Raw genomic sequence first — 24,492 nt, 5'->3', positions numbered from 1 at the left:
ATGAGCTAACATCCCAGAAACAGCAACAGGTGGGGAAAAGCTGAAATCAAGAGAGCTGGGGAAAAAAAGGACTACTCTTCCCTAGCCCAGAATTCTGAATCTCTCTGGACTGAAGTAAACAATATGGTGAGCTTCCTCTGGATTGTGAGGCAGAGCAGGCTGTCCTCTGCATGAGCTTTCGATAGCACACAGGAACATGAAGAGTGATTTCAATCCCCATAACAACCAGTGGTCATCTAACTCTTCATTCCTGCAGTGGAGCTGGTATGTTTGCTTGGGCAACGCCACCCCTTTGACATCATGACAAGACGTGGATGACTGCTAAACTCAAGCTCATCTGCTTCTCCATCCTGTGCTGAATATGCACTGCAGGGTCCAACCATGGCCCAACTCAGCTGCACCTGCTCTGCAGCAACCAACCTCTCTTCCTTCCTCTACAAAAATAACCTGCCCGATCCATTGCACTTTTCAGAAGCTTACAAGTAAATACTTCAACATGTACTTACCTTTGTGAGAACTTGGTTCTTCATCCTTATTTTACTTAAAAGACTTTTCTTAACATACTGTTTCAATAACACCACAACAAAAATAAAAGGGATGAAAGTTTTTCTCTTGGGAGCTTAAAGAAAAGCTAGGGAAAGAGATTGAAATGGATGTACTGACGTTTTACACCAATTTAGGCAAAAATGCACTGCAAATACATGGTAAAAATAATAATAAGTATTTTTCACCCAGTAAACCATAAGGGCTACAATGTGTTGGGTGAGTCTCTGAACACTGGATGCACAGTAGTTACTTCAAGTGAGTAACTCCTGTGAATGGATAATGTGCAGATGAACACCAAGGAGAAAAACAATTAGCATGCCTGGCAGTCAATGATGCTATAAATTTAATCATGTCAGCCTTCTCTCTGGAGTTGAAGACTATCACTCCCAGCATACAGTCCATGCTGTGGTTCACTAAGCCAGCAGTGATGACAGCAGATGCAAATCTTGGGAGGTCAGCATTGTCAGCTACAGGTAGCTATGGGTTTTATTCCAAGCTCTTTTAGGTACTTACAAAAGCAGAAACAGACCCAAAGTCAACTTAGGCTTTTCTGCATGGCAGACAGGAGCAATGACATTAAAAAAGGAACAGTGGGATATAGAGTGAATACAGATTTCTTGGCTTTCTCAAGACTTTCCTCTTTAAAATAATCTGCCCACATAATATCTATACACAACCTATCCCCTTGCATTCAGAAGTCTCCTTATGGTCTCCTTCCTCCATGAAATAGGAACAAAGGAAAAATCCCCAGTAGCTTAGATACTCTAGCACATAAAATATTGCATGACAGCAGTGGTGTTATTTAAGATTATGTAGTGGTTTAATAATTCAAAAGCAGAAACTGTCTGGACACTGAATCATCAGACATGTACATTTTCTGTATCTCAAGAGAGTCTACTATGCCATCCACTGAGCTTCCAGACAGAAGATTATGTCTTGTTTGCTGCTCACAAAGAACACTGACCTAGAGTGAACTCAGTTAATGTAAGACACTTCTTTTAAGTGCTACACATATATTTCATATATTTAAAGAGTCAAGTTATAAAGGTGATTGTTGGAGGAATTTGCCAGCTTGCAGAAAACTGCTTCCTTCAAAAGCAACCTAGTCCAATACACAAGTATTTTCTACACTGAAATTTTGAACGTCATAAAATTATTTAAACATATATGTGGACAAAATTGGGGAGGAAAAAAAAAAGACAAACATCCTTACTAAAGGAAGTACAGACTAAGGCTTGATGTTTTCATACAAATAAGAGGGTCTGGTTGCCAAACACAGAACAGGGGTTACATTCTTAGCTCCTTATACTGGATTTCAAAGATTTACATTTAATGTATGGGATTTAAACCATGGTCAATAAATTACAAAGTAGGGCTGTACAAACATCTTATTGTTTAATTCTAAGTTAGAATAATGGAAGCATGTGCAGGAGCAGCCCCTCTTGCTTTTTTAAAAACCCGAAAAATAACAAAAACCACAAATAAGATGTGCATTATCATTACAAACTTTTTGAATAAAATAAATTCATGAAAAATACATCTGAAGTAGTACTTAAATGGTGTTAAATCTGCTAAAATGATTTTCTCCTGAGCCGATGCTAAGGCTTAACAAGGGATAAAAGAAATACTCTGATTGGCTCATGAAATACTAGTTAAAGATGTGGAGTGGTTGCTATGTGATGTTATAAATAATTAGCATACCTTATTTCAGATAGAGCCATGGCCCAGATTTATGCCTGCACAATGGCTCAGCAAACTAGAGGGCTAGATGGCAACTGTAAGACCCTGCACTGAGGAAAATGCTTATTATTCTTAGGCACTTCTGAGAATAGCAACTGGGGTCTTAGGAAATTTATCTACATCACGAAACGTGGTGAAGCATCTGTTCATTAGAGCACAAACAACACACGCAGACAAGCGCTGCTACAGGAAGAGATACGGAGAGGTTATGTGATAATAACAGACACATCTACAGTGGTAACGCTCTTCTCTCCCTCAGAGCATGAGCACCTAGTTAGGAAAAATAAACTATCAGAATATGAGAGGACATCAGATATTTTTCAACAGCCACAAAGAATACAAGGCCTCGAAAAGCTACAGCTGATTTATTAGAGGGGTTTGGGCAGAAAAGTGAGAAGTGTCAGCACAAGAATTTCTGTTTATTGGAAAGGAGAAAAATTTTGGATAATCCTCATACACTGAGAGAACATGTATGCTTGCTATGTTAAACGTCATGGCTGGGAGAGAAAGGCATTTCTCTAGAGAAGGGGAAAAATTGGTCAACAAAGGGTGGATTTTTTTCCTTCGAATAACTTTCTCTACATTTTAGGAAGTGAGGCTCTCATTTTTTATTTTTTTAAATCTCAGACTTGAGAAATTCACATGTTAATGGCTAGTGGGAAAAAAAAAAAGGCAGCAAGAGACTATGTGCTAACTTGCCTCAGGCTTCGTCTGAGCAATGTCTACAAAATAATCCAGCCAGTTGAATTATTTTTCATGTTTGGTTCTGTCTAACAAGAACTGCACAACACACCAAGTGAACTGATAATCATGCTCCCAGGAAACTCAAGGGATGTCACTAATAAATTATCATTTCCACCATGCAACAATGTTTATATAAAAATATTGATAGAATAAATGAAAAAATACTTGCAATCTATGAAATTCTTCTAGTACATAGCATACACAGAAAAGATAACTTGGAAAAAAGTCATCAAAATGAATTAAAAGAATTACAATTGTGAACTTTGACTTCTTTGCATTAGAAGAACTACAATTGTGAACTTTGCCTTCTTTGCATTCTAACCCTTACAATTTTTACCACTATTATCAAAATCAGCCTGATAAACAAAACTACAAATAGGGAGAGAAAGCCAGTATTTACAAAATATGCTTGCAGTATTTTTTTCAAAGTGCAATTATTAAATGTCAGACAGAATTGTTTATTCCAAACACAGCTCTCAATTGAGAATTATATTTTAAATTCTCAGATCTTAGTACCAGTTATAGCAAAAGACATGTAAATTTCAAGGGTTTAAGTAACTCTTGCTCTGAAATGTAAGCAAAAAAATTCCAGACACCAAAACATGGCTGTGGTTAGACTGCCTAGATGAGACAGATGCATCAGTAGTTTTTGTACTGAAGCATGTTTAATTAGCTACTTTTTACAGCTATAAAATAGGTACAATGGAGAAATTTCTCAACTGCTTTAGAGAACTGTAAACTCAGATGCAGAATATGTAAACATCCTGCCCAGGATCAAACAAAGCATAAATGAAAAAGTTCTGCTCTCTTGAGCAGTAAACCTCTGCCCAATGCTTTAGCGCCTCCATGTAAAATGTCTCTACAAGATGCCTTTTGCATGATTCACCCACTCCAGATACAGATGGCCAGTACAGAAGCAGCATATTCAAGAGTACATTCTTGCTACAGGATTCCCTTCTTGTGATGTTTCAGTATCTTTAATCCAAGACATTTTCCATTTACCATGTGAGAAATATTATCAAATGCTGACAAGAATATCAGACAAGAATTCTGAACAGTACACCAGCATTTGTAAACATAGCAAGTGTATCTACGGCTCTCCAAAGCGCTCAGTTTAGTGATGGAGAGAGTTGTCTTTTTTGTTGTTGTTTTTCAAACAAGGGCAATTCAGGAGCAAAAGCCAGAACTGTGTCCATGAAGGATCTGAGAACTCCTGGAAAGTAGGCTTACACAGTCCTTTCACTTTAAATATAACCTCCCCCTGAAGCAGGCACATCACTGTCACTGGACTCTACTACTTGCATCAGACCACACATTGAGGGTCTGTCCAAGGTGAAGGAAGACATGCAGTTGTGTGGGAAACCTGGTCTTTAAGAGGGAGGTCTCTACAGAGACCTCCATGAGGTTACCAATTTGGAGATTGGACAATGACACTTGGACTGGTTGAATGATGTCAACAGGACTCTTATGAGTTAGCTACAAGGGGCTTGAAAGCCACAAGTCAAAATGAGTTTGCTCTGGCTATGACACATCATGCTTTGCACTCCACAGCTACTAAACAAGCCCTGTACTCCCTTGACTATGATGATAAAAAAGGTTATTTTGTGAGAAAAATCACAAACAAGCTTATTCTGATACTGTCTGAAAAAAGGAAATAGCCAATATTTGGTTGTTTAGTACTCCAAGTAGTTTTTATTACTTACATAAAGTCAGGAATTTGCCCTGCAAAATGCATTTCACATGAATGGTCTTATCAAAGAGAACTCAATTCTCCACATGTTTAAGAATAAAGATTAGAACCCCAATGTCTCCTTTTACTTTTGGTTAGAAAGTCAGGATTCGTCAATACTCCCATCCAGAAGGTACTGAGGATTCTTTAACTGCCCTTCTGCAGACATGTGCTCATCTGACCGATGATTTATTAATGACTGGTTACCTGGGAAGCAGGTGGTTAGGTGCTCCATTAGTGCTTCTTGTGTGACTTGTTTTCGGGCAGAGTTCATTGCTGAGATGGCCAGGCAAAGGATTTCCCCAAGTGGAATAAACTGTGACTGAGTGATGGGAGACATGCTGATGGGTGATACATCACCTGTAAAAAGACAAAAGATGTGCAATGAAGCGTTTTGTTTAAAAATCTGCTCAAAGAACAAGGATGTAGAGATACAGCTGGTGAAAATTCACAGAGATCTCTAGTTTTTTAACTGAGCTGGGGATAAAACTCTTAAAATGGAGAACCATCCAACAGCTTATTTCAAAACTTAAGAGACACCAAGAACTTTGGAAAATGGGAGATATACACTATGCAAACATAGTTTTTCAAAGGGTACAACAGACAGACTTAGAAAAATGACAGTAAATTAGGACTCATGGTTGCAAAACCTCCTGCTTAACTTTGTACTAGGTAACTGCACAAACAAAATAGTCCCATTTATTTCTCTGGACATAAAAGGGGAAGTTTCATTCCCCTTTCAAAGTATAGATCACCCACCATTTCAATTTGATATAGTATTTTTTATTAATAATAATAAAGATCAGAAAAAATATTGCTAACTTAAAGAATAACATTTTCACTCAGCTGATAAAGCACAGAACACTCCTTAGAGACCCAAAAGCATCAAAACACCTTAAGACTGATACCCTGAATTAACCTCTCCTGGATCTACATGCCAAATGTCTTTGTACGAACTACATATTTTTTAGAAGAGAAGTTTTAATGGTTTCAGGATGGCCTGAAAATTAAGTTTGTTGTAACTTTTCTCATGTTGTCTTACAAACTATTCATTAATCTATAGTTAAAAAAAAATCATTAAAAGATCTTACAGTTACAGGAGAAACTACAAAATGATAATACTAGCATGACTACACATATACAAGTGCATTTTAACATACTTTATCCAAGTACATAAATCTTTGATTCTGCTCTGTAACTCTTCTTGAAGTGGTAACAGCTCCCCAATGATCTCAAAGAGAGGAAAGCAACAAGCTAAAAGAATTTCCTTGCCAGTAGAAAAGGAGTAGAAAGTGTAACAGACAGAACAATGGGTGCTTGACTATGAATCCTATTCTGGCCACAGGTCAGTCAATAGCCAGGGATTAAGTCCTACCTAAATGGCTTTGAAATTTCAGGAAAATCATCCTATTTCTGCTGTCCCAGAGCAACACCTTGCGATCCAATCATGAATCAAATTACTAGAAATTAATTCAAATCCAAATTTTCATTCTCAATTCAGAAGATCTAATATTTGCCCTATTAATTCTATATTCCTATTATGTCTACTAAACAAGAGCAGCAGCTTCCAAAATTGATTATCAAAATGCATTTACTCTAGCATTATACTCAGCTCTTCAGGGGGAAAAAATTGGTAGGAGTAGTAAACTGCATAGCTGTCTCAGTGAGACTTATGAGCAATTTTTCAATCACAAGCTCTACAATCTGTTGTACAACAGTGATACATGTTACCCAAGACACAAGAATGATTTAAAACTACACATTTGTGCTGTGCTATCTCCTGATTGCTTTTGCTTAACCAGGCCTGACCAGATCAATGCTGCATTCCCCTCCCGCACAGCAGCATTCTTCCAGCTGCAACACAGTGAAGCCCAAGACCCTCCTCATTCTTATCTCACCACAGAATTATGACATTGAAATATAACATTCTCTGGACATTTTTTATTCAAATACACCTAAAAGTTCCTGCCATGTGCATTACAGACAACGGCAAAGAAGATGACACACAGCTTACAGGGAAACTTTAGAGATATGCTTCCATATGACTTGGGAGCAAACACCATTTGTTCCCTCATCATTTGAGTATGGATAAGAACGTCACTAACCCGTAATGTTTACTAATAATTATATCTGCTGTCAGTTTAAACTTGTTCATAGACAAATCTTTGTAATCAGCCAGACACTTAAGTTTACCAACTTTGATCACCAATCACCATGCACTTTGTACAGGGGATCAGTTTCTTTAACGATTAATTTCATGTCTAAGAAGCACCAGAATTACAGTAAGAATTATGCAGATTTAGCTAAGCAATTTAAGAAATTACTGTCTTTAACACAAAGATTATGTGTCATGGGTATCATTGTGAGAACTACTAAACTGAGTTCAGTGCAATGTCAGACAGATTGGCATATATTGGCCACAGCTGAGGTTTAATCTTATCAGGTTCATTGGGCACTGAAACAGGCTCTCTCGTGTCCTGGTTTTGCCTGGAATAGAGTAGCTTTAAGGACATCCAGGTAAAGGACAGCAACCCCTTAATTGTTTATCTCTATCATCAAAGACCTGGCAATTTCTTAAACCTAAGCAGCCCGGCAGGAGTATCCCTGTGCCTGTTCCCAGCCATGCACTCTCACTGCCAGCTATACACGTGCCAGGATGGGAGAGTGGGAGGAAGACCTCTCTCTCACCCTTGCATGGGAATGATCCATTCACAGCTAACCAGAACTATACTTAGGATGTAAAGAATGGGCCTTAATACCATAATCAGATTCCTGAAGTGGGAAAACCACTCAAGGACTTTTATACCTGAAGCTTTGCTCTGCAGCCTTGTAGCTGCCCCCAGAGGGATGCTTGGACAAGAACTCAGAAACCAATTGCTCTGCTCCTGTCCAGGAGCAGCCCATCCCTCTCCTCTGACTGCCAAGAGCCTGCAGAGATCCACCTCTGAGACCACTTCCAGTCAGGACCTGTTAACTTAAAACTGGCTAAGTTCAAGCTAAGAAATAATAAAATTTGCTTGATTTTAGTAACATTGCACAATTCTTCCTTTTAAAGTAGGCCTTCAGCATGGAATTGCTTTCTAGGTTAGTTAGCAGAAAACATTCAGTCTGCACTGAATTTGACCCCCTGCCAGCAGGACTCTTGTCACCAGGAAGAAGCCAGGAATTTCCACTGAAATACTAACTATACTTCACATTAATTCTTCAACACAAAACATTCAGTATTGGTTCCTTAATGTTAACACAATTTCTAGCACAGCACGTTATAGTTAGTATACCAAGGTAACACACATCCTGCTTGCAAATATTTGGGAGCTTGACAACCATTTAATTAACTATAAAGATGACTATAATTGCCCATAAAATCATAATTTAAATGGCTTTAAATGAAATAGAAATGTTCAACAAATATTGGTTTATGTGAGGGCCTTTCTGGTTCGTAAGGGAGTATCGTGAGTTAAGCCTTATTCTTTTCCACTGAGTGCTTTTCAGCCTTCTTCACAATGACAAGGAAACTGTCATTTCACCTCTGTTGTGACAGAATTATCTCCATAGCTTGTTGTTCATAACTGTCTGCTAGAGATAGTTACTAGCTCTTGTTTAAAAAGGCTAGCACACATTTTGAGCAGACCTAGTGATAGAAAGCCAAACTCCCCTCACTCACGGAAGTTCTGATTTGCCAGATTTTATCTTGACTGTCCTGTGGCTATGGGAAATTACACGCACTCTGTGGTTATAGTAAAGTCAACAAACTTCTTTGATGCACAATAACAGCAAATATCTTGCATCTACGAGATAATATAATATATTAACATCAATTACGCACATAAATACTGTTAGGCTGTTGAACAGAAGGTTTACTACAACTTCTTTAGGAAAGATCTGCTTAAAAAAAAAGCAAATATGCTTTTCCTAATTTTTTGAAGACCACATCACTTACACAAAACATCTAGCATATGGCTCCTGTTAGCTCTGACTGATGCTTGTCTCAAGCAGCTTTCTTTTGAAATCAAATTGGTAGCCTAGACTTTCATATGTTTGTGTTCCCAATTAAATGAAAACTGGAGCTCAGAGAGCAGTTTTCACCAGCTGACTGCATGTTTTGTTTAAATATAAGATATATACGTACATATATAGCTCTAGGTCTGTTTCTGCAATGTCTTTCCAAACTTCTCTCTAAATAAATTTTTTAAAAAAAGTTTTCTAGATTTCTTGTATTAAGTGACACTCAATTTTAAAGACTGTCCAAGCACATAAGAAACAGTGAATGGGAATTGTACTAATTTATGTCTTGGGGATTTGTATCGCTAGCCTGGGGGGGAAAATTATTTTTATTACTTAGAAATTAAAAAGATTATGAAGAAATTAAAAGATTATGTAGCACATAAAATAACACTTAGCTCTTACATAGCACTTTTCTTCACTGGTTTTCAAACATTCTGAAAAACCGGGAAGCATAACTATCCTTAACACACAGATGAGAAATTAATGGTCTAACATAGCTGGGAATGAAAATTCCCACATCCTGAGCCCATACCAGCCAGAACTTTCCCTGTGCCAGTGTATCAGTGTGTCTGTTCTCTGAAGGTCTGGGTGTCACCATGTGGGGAGAAAACAAGGCAGACTACATTCTGTACCATGTATCAGCAATTAAACTATCAAGTACACACTGATGACAGAATTTTTATTAGTGATTCTACTGCTGGAAAGAAGTTACCTAGTAGTCAAACTCTGTCTCATGAACTTTGCATAAAGATTACTTGAAAAATCACCTCTTGACTCACAAATGGAACCAATTCAGTACAACCATTGTGAACAAATTAAAGAAATTACAGTGCAAAATCACACTATATTAGAATTTATACACCCTATTTCTCTGAAATAGGGAGACCCTCTGATTCACACTCTGTGTCCTGTAAAGTACAGGAAGTCAAAGCCTAGTTTCACTTCTTCAGACTCTCAACACCTTTTTAATCTTTTGTTTCTTATGGCTCAAGATAACCTTTAAACATAACTTTTAGCCCGGTTTCCACAGAAGATGAGGCTTGAACAATCACAACCTATGTGTTTGCATGTGTCAGGGAGATAGAGCCTCACCAGACAAGAGTGATTCTAAAACAAGGGTTTGCTACATGTTACATCTGTACAGAGCTTCAGGCATAGTCACCTCCCACTAGACAGGACAGAATCCAGTCAAAAAACACTTGTCAAGGGAAATGACTTCACTATTTTTGGTGCTTACAGAACTACATTATTAATCAGAAAACATCGAGCTAGAGTACCATAACTTCATGGCATCTCATGATTATAGCGGTGGTTGCAACAGAAATCCCCCACAAAAATTTTCTTGCCAACAGCTGTTCTGATCAACACTTGTCTATGATTTCACCCTGGGAAGAACTACAGAAAGGTAATTTTCAAACAAAACTACTTGTAATGGGCAAAAGAGGGCCTAGAATATTATCATTTTTTCCCAAGAATACTGTAAGCAAAAAGTCTCTTCTAGAAGAAGTACACTTTCAGATTTACTTAATGAAGGGACAGATGTTGAAGAAGTTAGATGTCTGGCCCCGGTTGCACAATCACCCCTTTTTGCCCCAAACCCCATCTTGACTGAATTATGCTAATTAAAGAATTTTTACATAGATGTAGCAAACCTATTCTGATGCGAATTCACAACACGGACATATAATTACCATTTTAAGCTAGATGTTCCCATTTGATTGAACAACAGGAGGGAAAAGGAAGAATATGTAGATTTCTTTGGTATTAACCAGATTACCATGAAATACCTTGAATCTGCACTAGCATGCTAACACAGAAAAGATCACATTTCACTGGCAAAACTGGAAACAAAGAAAATTAGAAGAAATGTTGCTTGTGCTGTTTTCAGACACAGCCTAAATCCTCCTTTTAAGCTACAATTCCTGGAGTATTTTATGAAATAACCTGCAGGCTGTGTTTACTGGACAGCTACATATACCAGAGGACTGATAACAACAATGAAAAAATACAATAAAGATTTTTCCATTTATTCCTGTTTAAGAACAGCTTAAACAAAGGCTCAACAAATGCAGTAATACATTCATTCACTAACCAGCAAATTCCTTCGGCATCTCTGAAATGCACACCCACCAAAATAAATAATGAACACTTCCAAGAAAGCAACCACTCCAAATCTATACAGCCTGAAGAAAACAAGTCAAACTTAGTATAACCAATATAACAAACCTAAACAAAGTTCTAGTTCCTTGCTAGTTATTAACTTCAACTATGTAAATTGATCTTTTTAATCATTCAGACGTAGCTAAAATCATGATCTCCAGGTTCACCAAGTGGCACTAACTTTCAGAAACAGGTGCTAAATTACCCACAGTCAGCAGACTCATCTTACACGCATTCATTCCTGTGATTTAATTTTCCTTTTCTTTGTTCATGTCCTGTGGCCAGCTGCCTCCTGATCCAAAGTGATATCCCAGCACGTGTTACAACTATGATCATAAAAAGTTTCTGCTGGAGCATGGAACTTTCCCAGAGGATTCAGTTGAGGAGATTTCTGTAGCATTGCTTATCCTGGGAAGGGGGGGGCGAGGACGACTGTGTTTTTTTAATATATTGTGTGCTTTAGAATGTGTTTCCCCAAACAGTACTTTTCAAATGCATTTTTTAATAAATGTCCATGTCTATATTCCTGGCACACAATATGTTAAAAAAGGGGGACTTACCTGAACCCCTATGGTCTGGTTCCATGCTCCAGTACAGTATCCAGAGAAGCTGTGATGTAACAACAATGTGCATATTGGGGCTTTATACCACTGTGGAAGGTGGCTGAATGCAGCACAGGTCAGTGCCACAGGACCTGAAAGAAGAAAAACAAAGCAGGCTTTTAGGCATGAATATGCTGAACACCCACCTCTTAAATCAGGAAATAGGGACACACTGAAGAAAAAAAAATGCAGTTATCTATGCAGGTCCACTGAAAGGAACACTATTTCACACAATTCTCACATAAGCATGAGAAATAAATGGTTAAGAAATTACAGAGGAGGTGGAGAAGAATCTAAAAGGGACTACAAATATAACTCCCACACAGTGTTTTGAAAACATCTCTCTCTTTGCCCGGTTTCCATGGAATGGCTGAAATCACATTCTGATACCACCCCCTGTTCCGAAGGCACTCACAGTCTTTGCAAAGCACCTCTCCACTGCAGTGCCTCAGGATTCTGCAGTGTCACTCCTCTTCTCCCTGGCTCTCTGCAAAGTGAAGTCATAGGAATGGATCAGCCAACCTGACTTCTCACTACCCTGCCCAGAATCCTTTGTGAACTGAAATGAGTCATCGCTCTGAAAAAATCCACAGCGCAATGTTCCAGGTTTCTCCCTGTGTCTGCGCTGGCTTCTTTGTCTTTGAAATGAAGTGCCTATGCTTCTGGAACAGTGCCCAGCTGCATTGTACAGGATAACAAGCCAGCCTTCTCATTAAGTGGACAAGAAAGCTATTTACATGCATTAGCAAAGACAAGCTAAAGCTTTAACCCTCTCATCAAGATAAAAAAAAAATCACCCCTAACATATCTTCTTGATGTAATGCACAACTCCCCCTATACACAGAAACATAAATGCACAGACATTTGTGGGCACAAAGACACTTACACAGATCAGTATTTTCTTAAACTATTCACTATTTATCATGACACTTACCAGTTGTAGGTCTATTGATTAAAAAGAAAGATTTACTCTCCTTTGTCAGTCCTGAAGAATGCTGCAGATCTAAATGTAACAAGCAGCTCTGCTGTACACTAGATCAAAGTTGTGCTGCTGCGAACTGTTTATCAAAAAATTAGAAGCAGTGGACAAGTTCTTGTAAGCTTTTTTCTCATTATCCCATTCACCATTTGGGCTTAAAACAAAGTGAGCCCTGAAACCATGCCAGACAGAAAATGTCAAACTGCTCCAGGTGCTGAGGGCCAGCAGAGCTGCTTCAGCTTCTGCTACCACTGACAAAGAAGGTAATGCTCAGAACGAGGTCACTGTGTCAGGATCTCATTCCCAGTGCTAGGTTTTCCTTGGCTTAGTGAGGATATGCTAAGCTATATCATCAAGGAAACACAGAAGAAATAGGAATAATGTGTGAGATGAGAGACAGATGCTGCTGTTCCATAGGAACATTTTCAGTTGTTTGGAGATTTTCTTTTAAAAGAAGGAAACATTTAAAATTGCCTTTACTGAAAAAAAACTACTTTAGTCATGACCTCATCATCAAAATCACACCAATATGCCAAAATGGAGGTGCAAAAAGAAAAAGGGAGTCTTGCCACAAAACATTTCTTTAAAAGTTCCTACATTCCAAGCATTCTGAAATATGCATATTGAAGCATAGAAGGCACATAATCCATAAAATTTTGAAACACAGCTCTTTAGGACTCACCTGTGCTATGCTGGAACAGGCAGTTCTCCTAGCTGTTCCCTCAAATGAACACACCAGGTGCTTAGGAGGACTGAACGAAATACAAGTCACCACCTCCCTATGCAAGCCCTGGCCCTACAACAACCCTGGCAGTGAAAGAGTCCAACCAAGCCTAAAAGGTCTTTGTGTTTTACGAAGACAAGTAAATAGCTGGGTTATACAACTAACAAACATCACTTGTGGTTACAGGTCTGTGGAGGTTGTTATGCAGCAAAGCCATACAGCAGATTAATTTACAAGTGTAAGGTTAACGGGATGCTTTGCTACACTGGTAGTTACACGGTAGCCATAATCTCAACATTAAAAACTGGGGGGTTGCTATACACACAGTCAACAATTTCTGTTTTCCCTGAAAGGCCTCCTTCCAGGAAATCTTCCTTCAACTTTACAGAAGTCTTGCCTTCCCTGCAGCTGCAGGATCAGCCACAACACCTCTAATGAATCCAGCTTGGCATTTACAATGTTTGGATCCCCTAGGATTGTCCCTGGAAAATGTCTGTCTGCTAAGTACACACCCACTTTACAGAAACAAGACTCACTCCATGAAGAAAAATTTAGAAGTGAATTAGAACAAGCACTTATTGAAAGTATAAACAACAGCTCCAATCTTCTTCCCCTTTGCACCGGACAACCTTCATGGAAAGCTAAATAGCTGGGCTCGTGCATGCAGCACTGTTTACACACATATGCACAAGATCTTGCTGCCGTAGTCTTGCTGCTAACACCAAAGTTAAAACACTGGCGGAAGAAAGCTACAGGTAATACTGCAGTCTGAATACCTTTTCTCTCTAACAAATTTCTCTAGGACTTGAACCCATACTATATGCGCAAGACCAACCCAGCTATTCTGAACGGACTGATACAACTGCAAGCTCTTTCAGTGAGACAATTCCTCTTGCAGGTGTGATGCCTATGGCTACCTGGAATGCACCAAGCATGCACATGTGTCTAGGGTGCACAGACATCTTGTGTACATGCACCTAGGCGTGCCTTTACTCAAATTCATCCATTTACAGCACCATTACACAGTCCTTTCGTCAGTATTAACAACAGCAAGAAATACCTGACACCTCAAACATGGCAGAGGGCAAAAGTGAAAGACCAGCACTAGGGAAAATATAAATGAAAATGTTTAGAAGAGCTGAAGTTGATGGACAAACCAATGCTGCCATCATCAGTGATGTTACAGCAGTGATGTTACAGCCTCACAGGAGGAAGGCCTAGCCAAAATATTGTATGCACTTCCCAACCAGGGCAGCTACTCTGTTCCTCCATCCCACATCTCCCCCCACAGCACAACAGAGGTTGGTGCTAAAACAAAGCTGCCTTATTGACAGTGTACAGTACAAATACACCATAGACTTCTCTCTGTATAACCCCATGCATGCACATGCATCCAAATAGACCAGTACAAAACACAGTATAGCCTGAGATCAATCTCCATCATACACCAAGCAAGCAGATGATCTAAAAACCCCATTTTCTTTCTTTGCATACTCTACATTAGCTTGCATATATCCTTCAGTCCTCCTGAGTCAGGGCCTGGGATTCCTTTCCTTTGCCACAGCACTTTCCACATCACTTGAGAGGGAAACTCAAGAGGAGGAAAGGAATATGCTAAAACAGGGACACACACACACACGTGGTAACACATGGCAGAAAACAAAAAAGCTTAAAAAAGAACATGGTCAAAAGAGTCCAAGAAGGTTATCAAGAGTATAATTCAGTCTCTCCTGTACCAGTTACAGTGGATTCCCAATTTCAGAGGCTAAAATTAGCCATCAGTGCACAGCAACTGGACTCTGTAGCTGCAGAGACCATAGCCATCTACCACAGGATCACAGAATATTCTGAGTTGGAAGGGACCCACAAGGATCATCAAGTCCAACACAAGTAAATAGCCCATACAGGGATCAAACCTGCAACCTTGGTGTTACTGGAACCATGTTCCAACCAACTGAGCTAATTTCAGTGTTGGTCATCCCTGACCACCTCTACAAGAAACAACCTCACAAAGCAGGAAGCACCCAGAAACTACACTAGGAACACAGCCCACAAACCCTGTGGCCTCAGAAGAAATCAGATTAAGGAACATCAGAGAGATACCAACTTACACTTATGTTTCTTTAGGAAATCTCTTAATACTAAAAATTTAGACATATTAGTGCTCCACTAATAATAACTTACTTGCAGTATGCTAATAAGTTCCGCTTGACTTACCTGAACAAATCTCCTGGTTCTTTAAGAAATCACAAGAGGAAACACGATCAGGATATTAAGTTTATTAAAATCCCAACAAGTAATGCCCATCTGTTTTTGTTCTAATGTTGTCTAGGAGTTCAAAACCCTTTCTCTTTTCCTGCTGCTTACACCCCAAAGTATTAGCAGAGAACACACCTTCCCTCCTTCAGATCTCTTTCCATTGGCTTTAAAAAAAATCACACTCTTCTAGTGTTCTTTTGTATGTCTGCCCTTCCTGTCCCTTTAATCCTGTTAGAGGACTCCTCTACATTTACTCTAGCTTATGTAACTCTTTTAAAAGCAACAACCAGAATTCTGCACCATATTCTAGTGTTCCAGCTAACCTCCCACCTGCATCAGGTAGCAGGAAATTGGAATTCCCTTACTTTTAGTGGAAATACCCTGCCTTATAACCTGTTTTTCTCCCCACAGCTGTATTTTATTGGTGGCTCACTGTCACCCTACAACTGAACAAGCAGTTCCAGTTATCTTTTTTATGCTGACTGCAACTAAGTATGAAGCAAATATTCCTAGGTTTGACTCCCAAGATCATGATCTTTAACATCTCACTCTGTGGATATGATTAAGGATCTTTGATCATCCAATTCTTCTCAATTGTTATCCATTTTTAAGCATCTCCTCTTACCACATTCTAAAAAAGAATCTCAAAACCTAAGAAGAAAAACAAACAGTACTCTAAGTGTTACCTAATGCAGGACAGAATCATTACCCAGCGTCACACTTGCTAATACAACCACCCAGGAAACAGCTTATGAATGAAACCATCAAGTCTTAACAGGAGAACCAAGGCAACCAACGCAACTCCCTCCCTCAAAAGCCCAGTAGGTGAAACAATTGTGTCTTTTTAGAATTCAACTACTAAAAGAGGCTTCTTTAAATTATAGCTCACTGTAAAGGATGTGATATTTTAAACTACACAGAAGAATTCTCTGTATTTTGTCGCTAGGACCACAAAAAGAGAAGGGAGGAGGGTTTGGGTTTGGGGTTTTTTCATAGAAATCTGCTACTATCAAATTAATTTGACTAATGTTAATACTATATTGTAATCAACCACACCAACACCCCACCCCCTCAAAAACAAAACCTGCCTGTTCTCTAGCAGCAAACAGCAAATGCAAGGAAAGACAGACACATTTAAAAAATCTGACACTAGAGGAGGTTTGGCAAGAGAGAGTAAGCAAATGAGAAACAAAAGAAACAAAACCTAACAAACAATGATAAACCTTGATGTTTTCCTATAAGGTGGAAACTGTAAAAACACAGAGAAAAATACTCCTTTTCAAACACTGCTGAAAGCACGAAACACAGCTGTTGAACGTCTTAACCACACATTCTTCACTATCCTCTTCAATTTAGCCAGAACACATTTGCAGTGTGGCTGGAGATGCTGCAGCAAACATTCAGCAAGAATCTAGTCAGCAGATAAAATTCTTGAAAGGTGAAGTGATAATTAGCAACACAACCCAAAGACATAGTGCACTCTCTCTCATTTATATTGACTACTGTAACCATTAAAAGATTTTCAGCCCGAAGAGAGTACTGCAGTGGTTACAGCTTTTCAAACCAATAGTGATGACTGGCAGATAACATCAGGTTAAAATAAGAACCTGCAACACTGAACACAAATCCCATGGTACTGCAGCAGCCTTTAACAGCCCAGTTTTTCCTGGCTAGAAGAGAGAACTGATGAAAAGGCCAGGCATGGAATCAATTAAATTAGTGCCAAAGTGGTTTTAAAAAGAAAAGGTTAGATGCTCCAAAGACTTAGCAGTTGAGAGTTTACTGGGTCATTTTTTTCCCTGTGGTAGAAAGCAGAGTTTTCAATATGGCTGGAGTACCTTTAAGAAGGTATACTTCAAAGTGAAATCTAAATATTTTACACCTCAATACATGAAGAAGCTATATTAGTATATACTGCCCCTATGCTCTACCTGCATGAGGTACATGCAATGACCCCTGCTTCCCACAGTGGATCAAAATTCTTTTAAATTCCGTCCTTTGATCTCACCTGTGTGGGGATTAGCTGTAAGAATGGGAATAAAGGAAATGCCATGGCACAACAGTTCAGCAGCTCACCAAATCTGCTGCCTCCCTTATGCTTGTCAAGCATCTTAGAGTAAGCATTGGAAAACCAACTGCACACATTGCCATCAGTGTACACTGCACCTTAAAGGGAAATGCCCTTATTCCAGACAGAAACAGTTCTTTTGAGATCCTCAGGGACTGGCATATTTTGATTTTTTATCTCAATGAGTATGACTGTCAGCAAACGCAGCAACGAAAACCTACCTCCCCAAATAAATGACAGCACCTAGAACCAGGGGTTCCCACAATTAAACAACTCCCTGGATGAAATATTTCCTCCTGTCCATTTCACATATTTTTTACTTTTGAATTTTACTGAGCACTTATTTACAGGAAGCAGTAAACTAAAACCTACAACAGATGTTTTATTAATGTTAAAACAGTAACACCTCTCTACCTACTGCTCTGTCATTTAACGTGAAATTTCAGGAATCTGAAAATTGCCCTGTACATGAGCCATAAAACCAAACACAGTATTCAAAAGGATAAAATTACACAAATTTCACAGAACCACCTCTCTTGCATGACTTCTTACGTATCTCATTTAGAGTCATAAGTTTAGAATTTTAATTACCACTCCTGACTCATCTAACGCATTCACCACTGACTCCAGCAACATGCAGAGATCGTGCTCCTAAAAAAACATAAACTTAACAAATTTAAGCACTATTTTGTCAGTGCTCACTGCACTGCTTTATACTACAGTGCTGATGTCACTATTCTGCAGAATTGCTCAGCTGTTCCACTCAGCTGTCGCTAGTCCCTTCTGAAATCCTCCTCAGCAGTCTTAATGAACCTGAACAACTGCGATCTGACAGACAGGGTTACCACTTCATTATCCATTCCATCCTTCAGATTTTTAATATAGCTATTAAACCCCAAACATTTAGTATTGATCCCTGCTGCACAAAAGACTTTTAACCATTTCCAGGGCCCAGAAGGGGCCGTCCTTCTTCTTTCTCTTCTGTGTACTAAACTGAGCTTGACAAGACTTTTCTTTTGGACTTTCACCAAGCATCTATAAAGCACTAGAGCGTGGAAGAGTTCTTGTGCTCCCTGAGTGTCGTAATGACCCAGTTTTCGGAAAGATGAGAGCACATAAAAATAGTTGTCTCTTTGCCCTCTTATTCAGTATAGAGAGACCTAAACTAGGATATCAAGGCTAGATTCCTGAGATGATCTCAGGAGCTGCTGATTATCTCAACTTTAATTGAACTAAACCAAAAGGTTAGCAAAAGGAGAATCAAGATAATTTCTTTAACAGATTTCACAAGTAACCACAGGACACAGGGAGAAAAAATCATATATACAAAAATGTTGAGATAAAGCATAGGGGATTTATAAACCCAAACTCTAAATTACTACATTTAATGTCATAGCAAGATAGTTATTCTCTTAACACACATTAAAACAACAAAATAAGTCATTCCTTATATCTTGTCACCATGTTGTAATTCCTTACTCCTGGCTGTAAGAAAAAAGGCCTTATAGTTACCATCATATTCTTTCACGAAGCAACCTCCACAGGCAGTACTTTAACTCACCCAGATCTTATGGGCCTGAGGGCACCTCCTACTCAGACAGGTAAAAAATGTCTCAGTCAGAACCAGAGCTTGAGAAGGCTCTCTGCTTCAAAAGCATTTCTGATTATCAGTAAACATGGCATTGCACATGGTGAAGGGGGTGGTACATGCCCCTCTCACCTGGCCATCCCCTCTGTGAGGCTGGAACCGCTGCACAGACGAGCCCCCAGAACCATCTACAGGGGATGCAAGTAACCCTGAAAGCTTACTTTTTGAAACCCCTGCTGTTCTTCCTGTCTGATTAGCTACAAGTTTTAGTCTTAAAGAGTTGATGTAGAGGCTACCTAAACAAAAACCTAGGCTATAAAGATTGAATTAGTAGCAGAAGAAGATAGGAGAGAAAAACAAGAAACAATATAAGAAAGAAAGAAAGAACACAGGAAAGGTTAAAAGGAAATGTGAGGAAAGAGCTGATTTTTGTTTGATTCCTAAAGCAGGCAATGCAGCATCTGAGATGTTACTTCTGAAAGAAGACTTGTTAAAAGAATCCAAATGCTTAGCAATGGAAGCAGAAATAATAACCAAATGGTAAGAAATAAAATTAGTACCTCCAGCTGTAGGAAGGCTGGGAAAAAAATTAGGGTCTACAGAATTGCTGGAATAAGCCAAGTGGGAATGGCTGCGTGTATCAGTGAAGAAAGAAGTGAACAAAGGACAGTTGTTTTGTGACAGCTGATCTGCATGTGCTCTGCATCCACTCCGTGCTTGCTTTTGTTTTGTTTTCTGGGCTGACCTTCACCCCCTGCCACACAAAGGATTCAGTGAAAGCCTCTACTCAAAGTCTCAATTAAAAGCCCAAAAGAAAAAACGTATCTTGGGCTGCAGCCCCAAGCCTAAGCCCAGGTGCCAATGACCCAGCAAAGGCAGCATCCCCAGCAGAGCATCGGGCTCCTGCCAAGGGTACCTGCATACTACTACACTGCCTTGGAAAGAGCCTTCCTCCCCTCCCAGTGTCTGGAACAGGCAGAATAGCTAAAAACAAACCTTTAGCTTCTTCTCCAAATGGCTGCTACCAAGTTGTTATGACGAAAGATCAAAGCTAGAGGAAGGGCGGGAGCTTACAGGACAGTAAAGAAAGTTGAGAGTAAATTAGTAGTGTGCATACTAATACACACATGCAACATCACTAAGGGAGCATGTTAATGGTTTGGGCAGTTTGAACGAAAACATGTGAAAGCAGTTAAGCATGTCATCACCAATACTGTCTTTAGAAGTGTTCTGCTGCTTTATGAGCAGCTCTTCAAACACACATGCACATTTAGTTTCATACAAAGATGGTGTAATGCACAAGAACTTGAAAATGTGAGGCTACCCAAAGAGCATCCTGCATGGTCTGCAAAGTCTATGCATAATGCGTGTGAAGTTTTGCTTTAAACTGTGGTATTTCATTTCGGGTACTGCATTTAACTGACTTATTCCAACATAGATTTATTATGCAGCATCCAGTTTGACACATGCTCAGAACACAATTTGGAGAGCATCTGTGAAACAGGGGTAAGATAGAAACTGACCTCAGGGCTTTGGTCTAAAAGACTAATTTACTGTCAGAACTATCTTGGTGTAATTATACCTATGTAAATACCCATTTATTCTGGAATAAGTGTTTTGTTTAACCTGATTTAGCTTATACAACTTCCAGAAGTTTTATCAATGGGTTGGTAGTACATGCATAATCCTGCTAAACTCATCTGCATGACCTTCTGTATCATGCATAAAAAGATGAAAGTTAAAAATGGAATAATCAATAGTAAAAATAAAATACTAATTTTGTTACAGGCAAATGTATGTTTTCCTGTTGTTCAATCATATGCTCCCTAATGCATTCAAAAACTAAATGCTTAAACAAAGGAATTAACTTTCTACTAGCACTTTTTTTCTGGGTTCTGACAGCTTCAGTCTTCAAGAGTATATAACCACTGACATTTAGAGTTGCAAGTACTATTTCTCTAAAATCTTCCTGTTATGGAAAAAGGCAGAGATAGTAAAGGAGCCAAATGTGGCTTCTATTGCCATATGTTGTTTCTAATAGTCACAGCTTGAGTTTCAAAACTGATGTAGATTTTCATTTCCCTTTATTTCCATTCAGTGCTGCTGTATTATTGGTACTTCTTAAAGTCGAGACTTACTAAGACACCTAATTTTAGGCACTCATTTCTGGAACATGGCACAAAAGCTCACACTCAAATGCGAAAAGAATCCATGCATGTAAGATATCTGGAAATACCTGAAAGTCTTGGTCACATCTCCTTCATACTTCAGTTTACCAACAAGAGCCTAAAGTCTACTTTACGGCATAGAGGTTTGAATGTGATTTACATGTCTTTTGCCTTGCTCCTGACAAACATTTTTCGACGGAAGTTTCGATGTAATTAGTGTTTCCAAGAAAAGTTTGGGGGTTGCAAAATTATATTCTTAAGAGCTATATAGAGTAAGAAGTTCTTGTTTTTAGAGAATATAATTCTGGTATTCTTCAAGATATCTTTGGAGACTGAGGATGCAAAAGCCTAGTGCAGCTTCCCAGTGACATTTTTCCTCCTGATAACATAATTTCTTTCAAGGGCAGAAATTACCTTGTAAAACATAATCACCACATATTTTCCCCTCACATGCAGCCTCTGATTGTCTCATTCATCACCTAGGTAGACAGACATTATGCAATTCTGTTTGCCAGATACTGCTCCTTAGGAAGTACTTGCAGAATACCAAAAGGATATACACTGCCCCCCAGGCCTCCAGAGTGGGTCATCTTCAGCTGTGGCTTCCACCGACAGTGAAGTCACAGCGCTGGCTTTCTGATATCACAGCATTCTCTGTAGCAACAGCCTATGAGGTCACAAATAAAGGATTATCACTTTGTTGCAGGATTAAAGGAACTAAGAAGCTGGTCTGCCAGGAGATGGGTTTTACTCCAAATAATGGGCATTAGGAGAATGCTGAAAACAAATGGGTTGTAAATTGTCTTTGTCTGGCATGCACCCTTTTTCAATAATACTGTAAAATAAGGTATTGCTTTCATTAACTAAGCAATGGAGTGAACTGCAGGCACTACCTCCTGAGCTATTACATGGAAGATGAATTCTGAAACAACTTTCATATCTTAGGACTCCTCAGTCATTTGATTTTGCAGAGGTAGACATCAGTCAGACCACTCCCCTCAAATGGTCTGCTGGTTAGTTTATTCACAAGTGTTCAAAGCTAGTAATAAGTTTCAGAAAGTGACTAGAAAAAAAATACAAAAGGAAGTCTGGAAATATCTTGCCCTAGCCCATCTTATTGTTTAGACAAGGATTTGTGAAGATGATTCCAAACTGAGAGTCTATGTTACCAACAAAGACCGAAAAAAAATATGCATTGTAAGTTACAGCAGAATAAATACTAGATTAAAACTCAAGAAACAGTGACTACTTAGAAGAACCTTCAGTGCGAAATAAGTCTGCAGTCACAGGAATCTTTGCCACAAACATCGCTGTTAGAATAAAACACTTGTACAAATAATGTCATTATATTCTTAGTGGTTTATTTTTTTCAACAATATCTGGTTTACTTCCCAGTGAATACTCTGTTTCAAAGTTTTGTAAAATACAGAATTCCAGAACCTGTTTGAAACTATTCCAAAACCTTTATCCACCCACTTCCCCACCATGGAGCAAATCAAGGATAGCACAAATACAATCACCAAATGAATGCTTCCTAGCCTTTCAAGGAATGACTGTGGCTTTCCCATAACTATCCAGAGCCCAAATTATTTTCAGCTTTTAAAGAGTTATAGTCTGCTGGGGAAAGGAAGGATGAAAGGAAGGATGATACTGGGTGACAACAGTTACTACATTATTCACAGAAATCCTATGACACATGCACACTTGCACATGCAGGCTTTTCCCATATTTTTGAAGTAATTGCCCACTTTTCTAGATGCCTGGAAACTCAGGCTTCCTGATGTCTGGAAACTAGCTACTATATGCATACAGTCTTACCTCACAGGCGCAGCAGGTCCAATACATCAGGTTACTATGTCTGCATAATTTATCTGTCAGGGACTGTCCCAGATTTTTAGATTAAGATCTAAAAATCCTAAAACAGCCTGGCTTGTAATTTTCAATCTGACCTGTGATGCAACCAGTACAAGCAATTGTACAGCGTGAGAGTATCTTGCAACTTCAGGAAGATTTTTGAGTAAGGCCCTATTTGCAGCTTACAGAAGATGGAAGGAGATACTTTCAGCATTATGAGTGTAGGCACTAATACCAATTTCCATTCTAGAATTGGAAGAAAACAGTGGGCAGATCTGCAGATTCACCTGGAGCCTCACCCACCAGTCTGGAAAATTTATATTTCTATGTTGCAGCAGGACAACTATTAAAAATGCTGAGAAGAAACAACACAGACGGACTAACGAGATGTTTCACAGTGTTTTAAATACGCTTTGAAATTTTGCAACCTATTTAAAAACGTTGTTTCTTTTGCCCTCCAGCAGTAGCACTGAAGAACCTCAAAGGAAGTGCTTAGATAGACCAGACTTACTCGCTTTGCCACTCAGCTCTGCAGCTTTCTAGGGCTGTCGAGAGCGGCCGGGCTGAGCCGTGCCGTGAGACACGAACCCCCGCGTTCAGCCGCGCCGTGCGCTGCCAGCGCCGGGGGCGCCCCGGCCGCCTCCGCGCACCCGAAACGCTGCAGAGACGCTCAGCCTTTCCCGGCACCGTCACTTCCTAGCGGCCCGCTGCAGCCAGCCCGCGCTAAGCCCGAGTACCCAGGGCAAGGCACCATCCGCGCCTCCCGGGGGAAGCATTGCCCCGCCGGCACAACCCGCCCTCCGGCGAGGCGAGAGTACAACACAGCCTCCCACCGCCCGTGCTGCTGACGAAGCTTTTATCGAGCAGCAAGGCGGGCAACGGAGCCAAACGGGGAAGGACCGCCCATCCCATCCCGGCCCGGCCCGGCCCGGCGGCCCCCGGGGGCGCGGTACCTACCGAGCGGCACCTCCGGCAGCGCCGAGGCGCGGCAGCCCGCTCGCCGCCATGGCAACGCGGGGCCCGTTCCCTACACCTCCCTTCCCGAACCCCTCACGGAAAGCTGCCAACGCTTTAGGGCCCCCGAAACAGGGAGAAAAAGCAGTATGCGCCCAGTCGGAAGATGGGGCCTTACTCCCACCTTTGCACGACGTTTTCAACCAAAACCCATCGCAGTGTTCTCCTTCAGCAAAGGCCACCCGCGTCCCAGCCATTTTGGATGCATGAGCAACTCCCACAGGACATGCACCCCTGTGTGCTGCTGCCTCAGGAACGTCCAGAAAATCCCAAAGAGGGAGAGCTCAGAAACAAAAATAAAATAAGGGGGTT

The 24,492-nt window shown here is 39.9% G+C and overlaps 1 protein-coding gene across 1 annotated transcript in view; it reads right to left on the bottom strand.

The window, feature by feature from the left end:
* STOX2 (storkhead box 2) overlaps positions 1-24,492 on the bottom strand; it is a 74,449-nt gene that overhangs the window by 14,522 nt on the left and 35,435 nt on the right. The window contains exon 2 of the mRNA XM_069013840.1: positions 4,967-5,119. Coding sequence (XP_068869941.1) covers positions 4,967-5,119 — 153 coding nt within the window. The remainder of the gene's footprint in view (positions 1-4,966; positions 5,120-24,492) is intronic.

The sequence above is a fragment of the Aphelocoma coerulescens genome, chromosome 4 (assembly GCF_041296385.1).
Source record: "Aphelocoma coerulescens isolate FSJ_1873_10779 chromosome 4, UR_Acoe_1.0, whole genome shotgun sequence".
Taxonomy (NCBI): domain Eukaryota; kingdom Metazoa; phylum Chordata; class Aves; order Passeriformes; family Corvidae; genus Aphelocoma; species Aphelocoma coerulescens.
The sequence above is the reverse complement of the archived record's forward strand: the minus strand, read 5'-3'. Positions and strand labels throughout refer to the sequence as shown.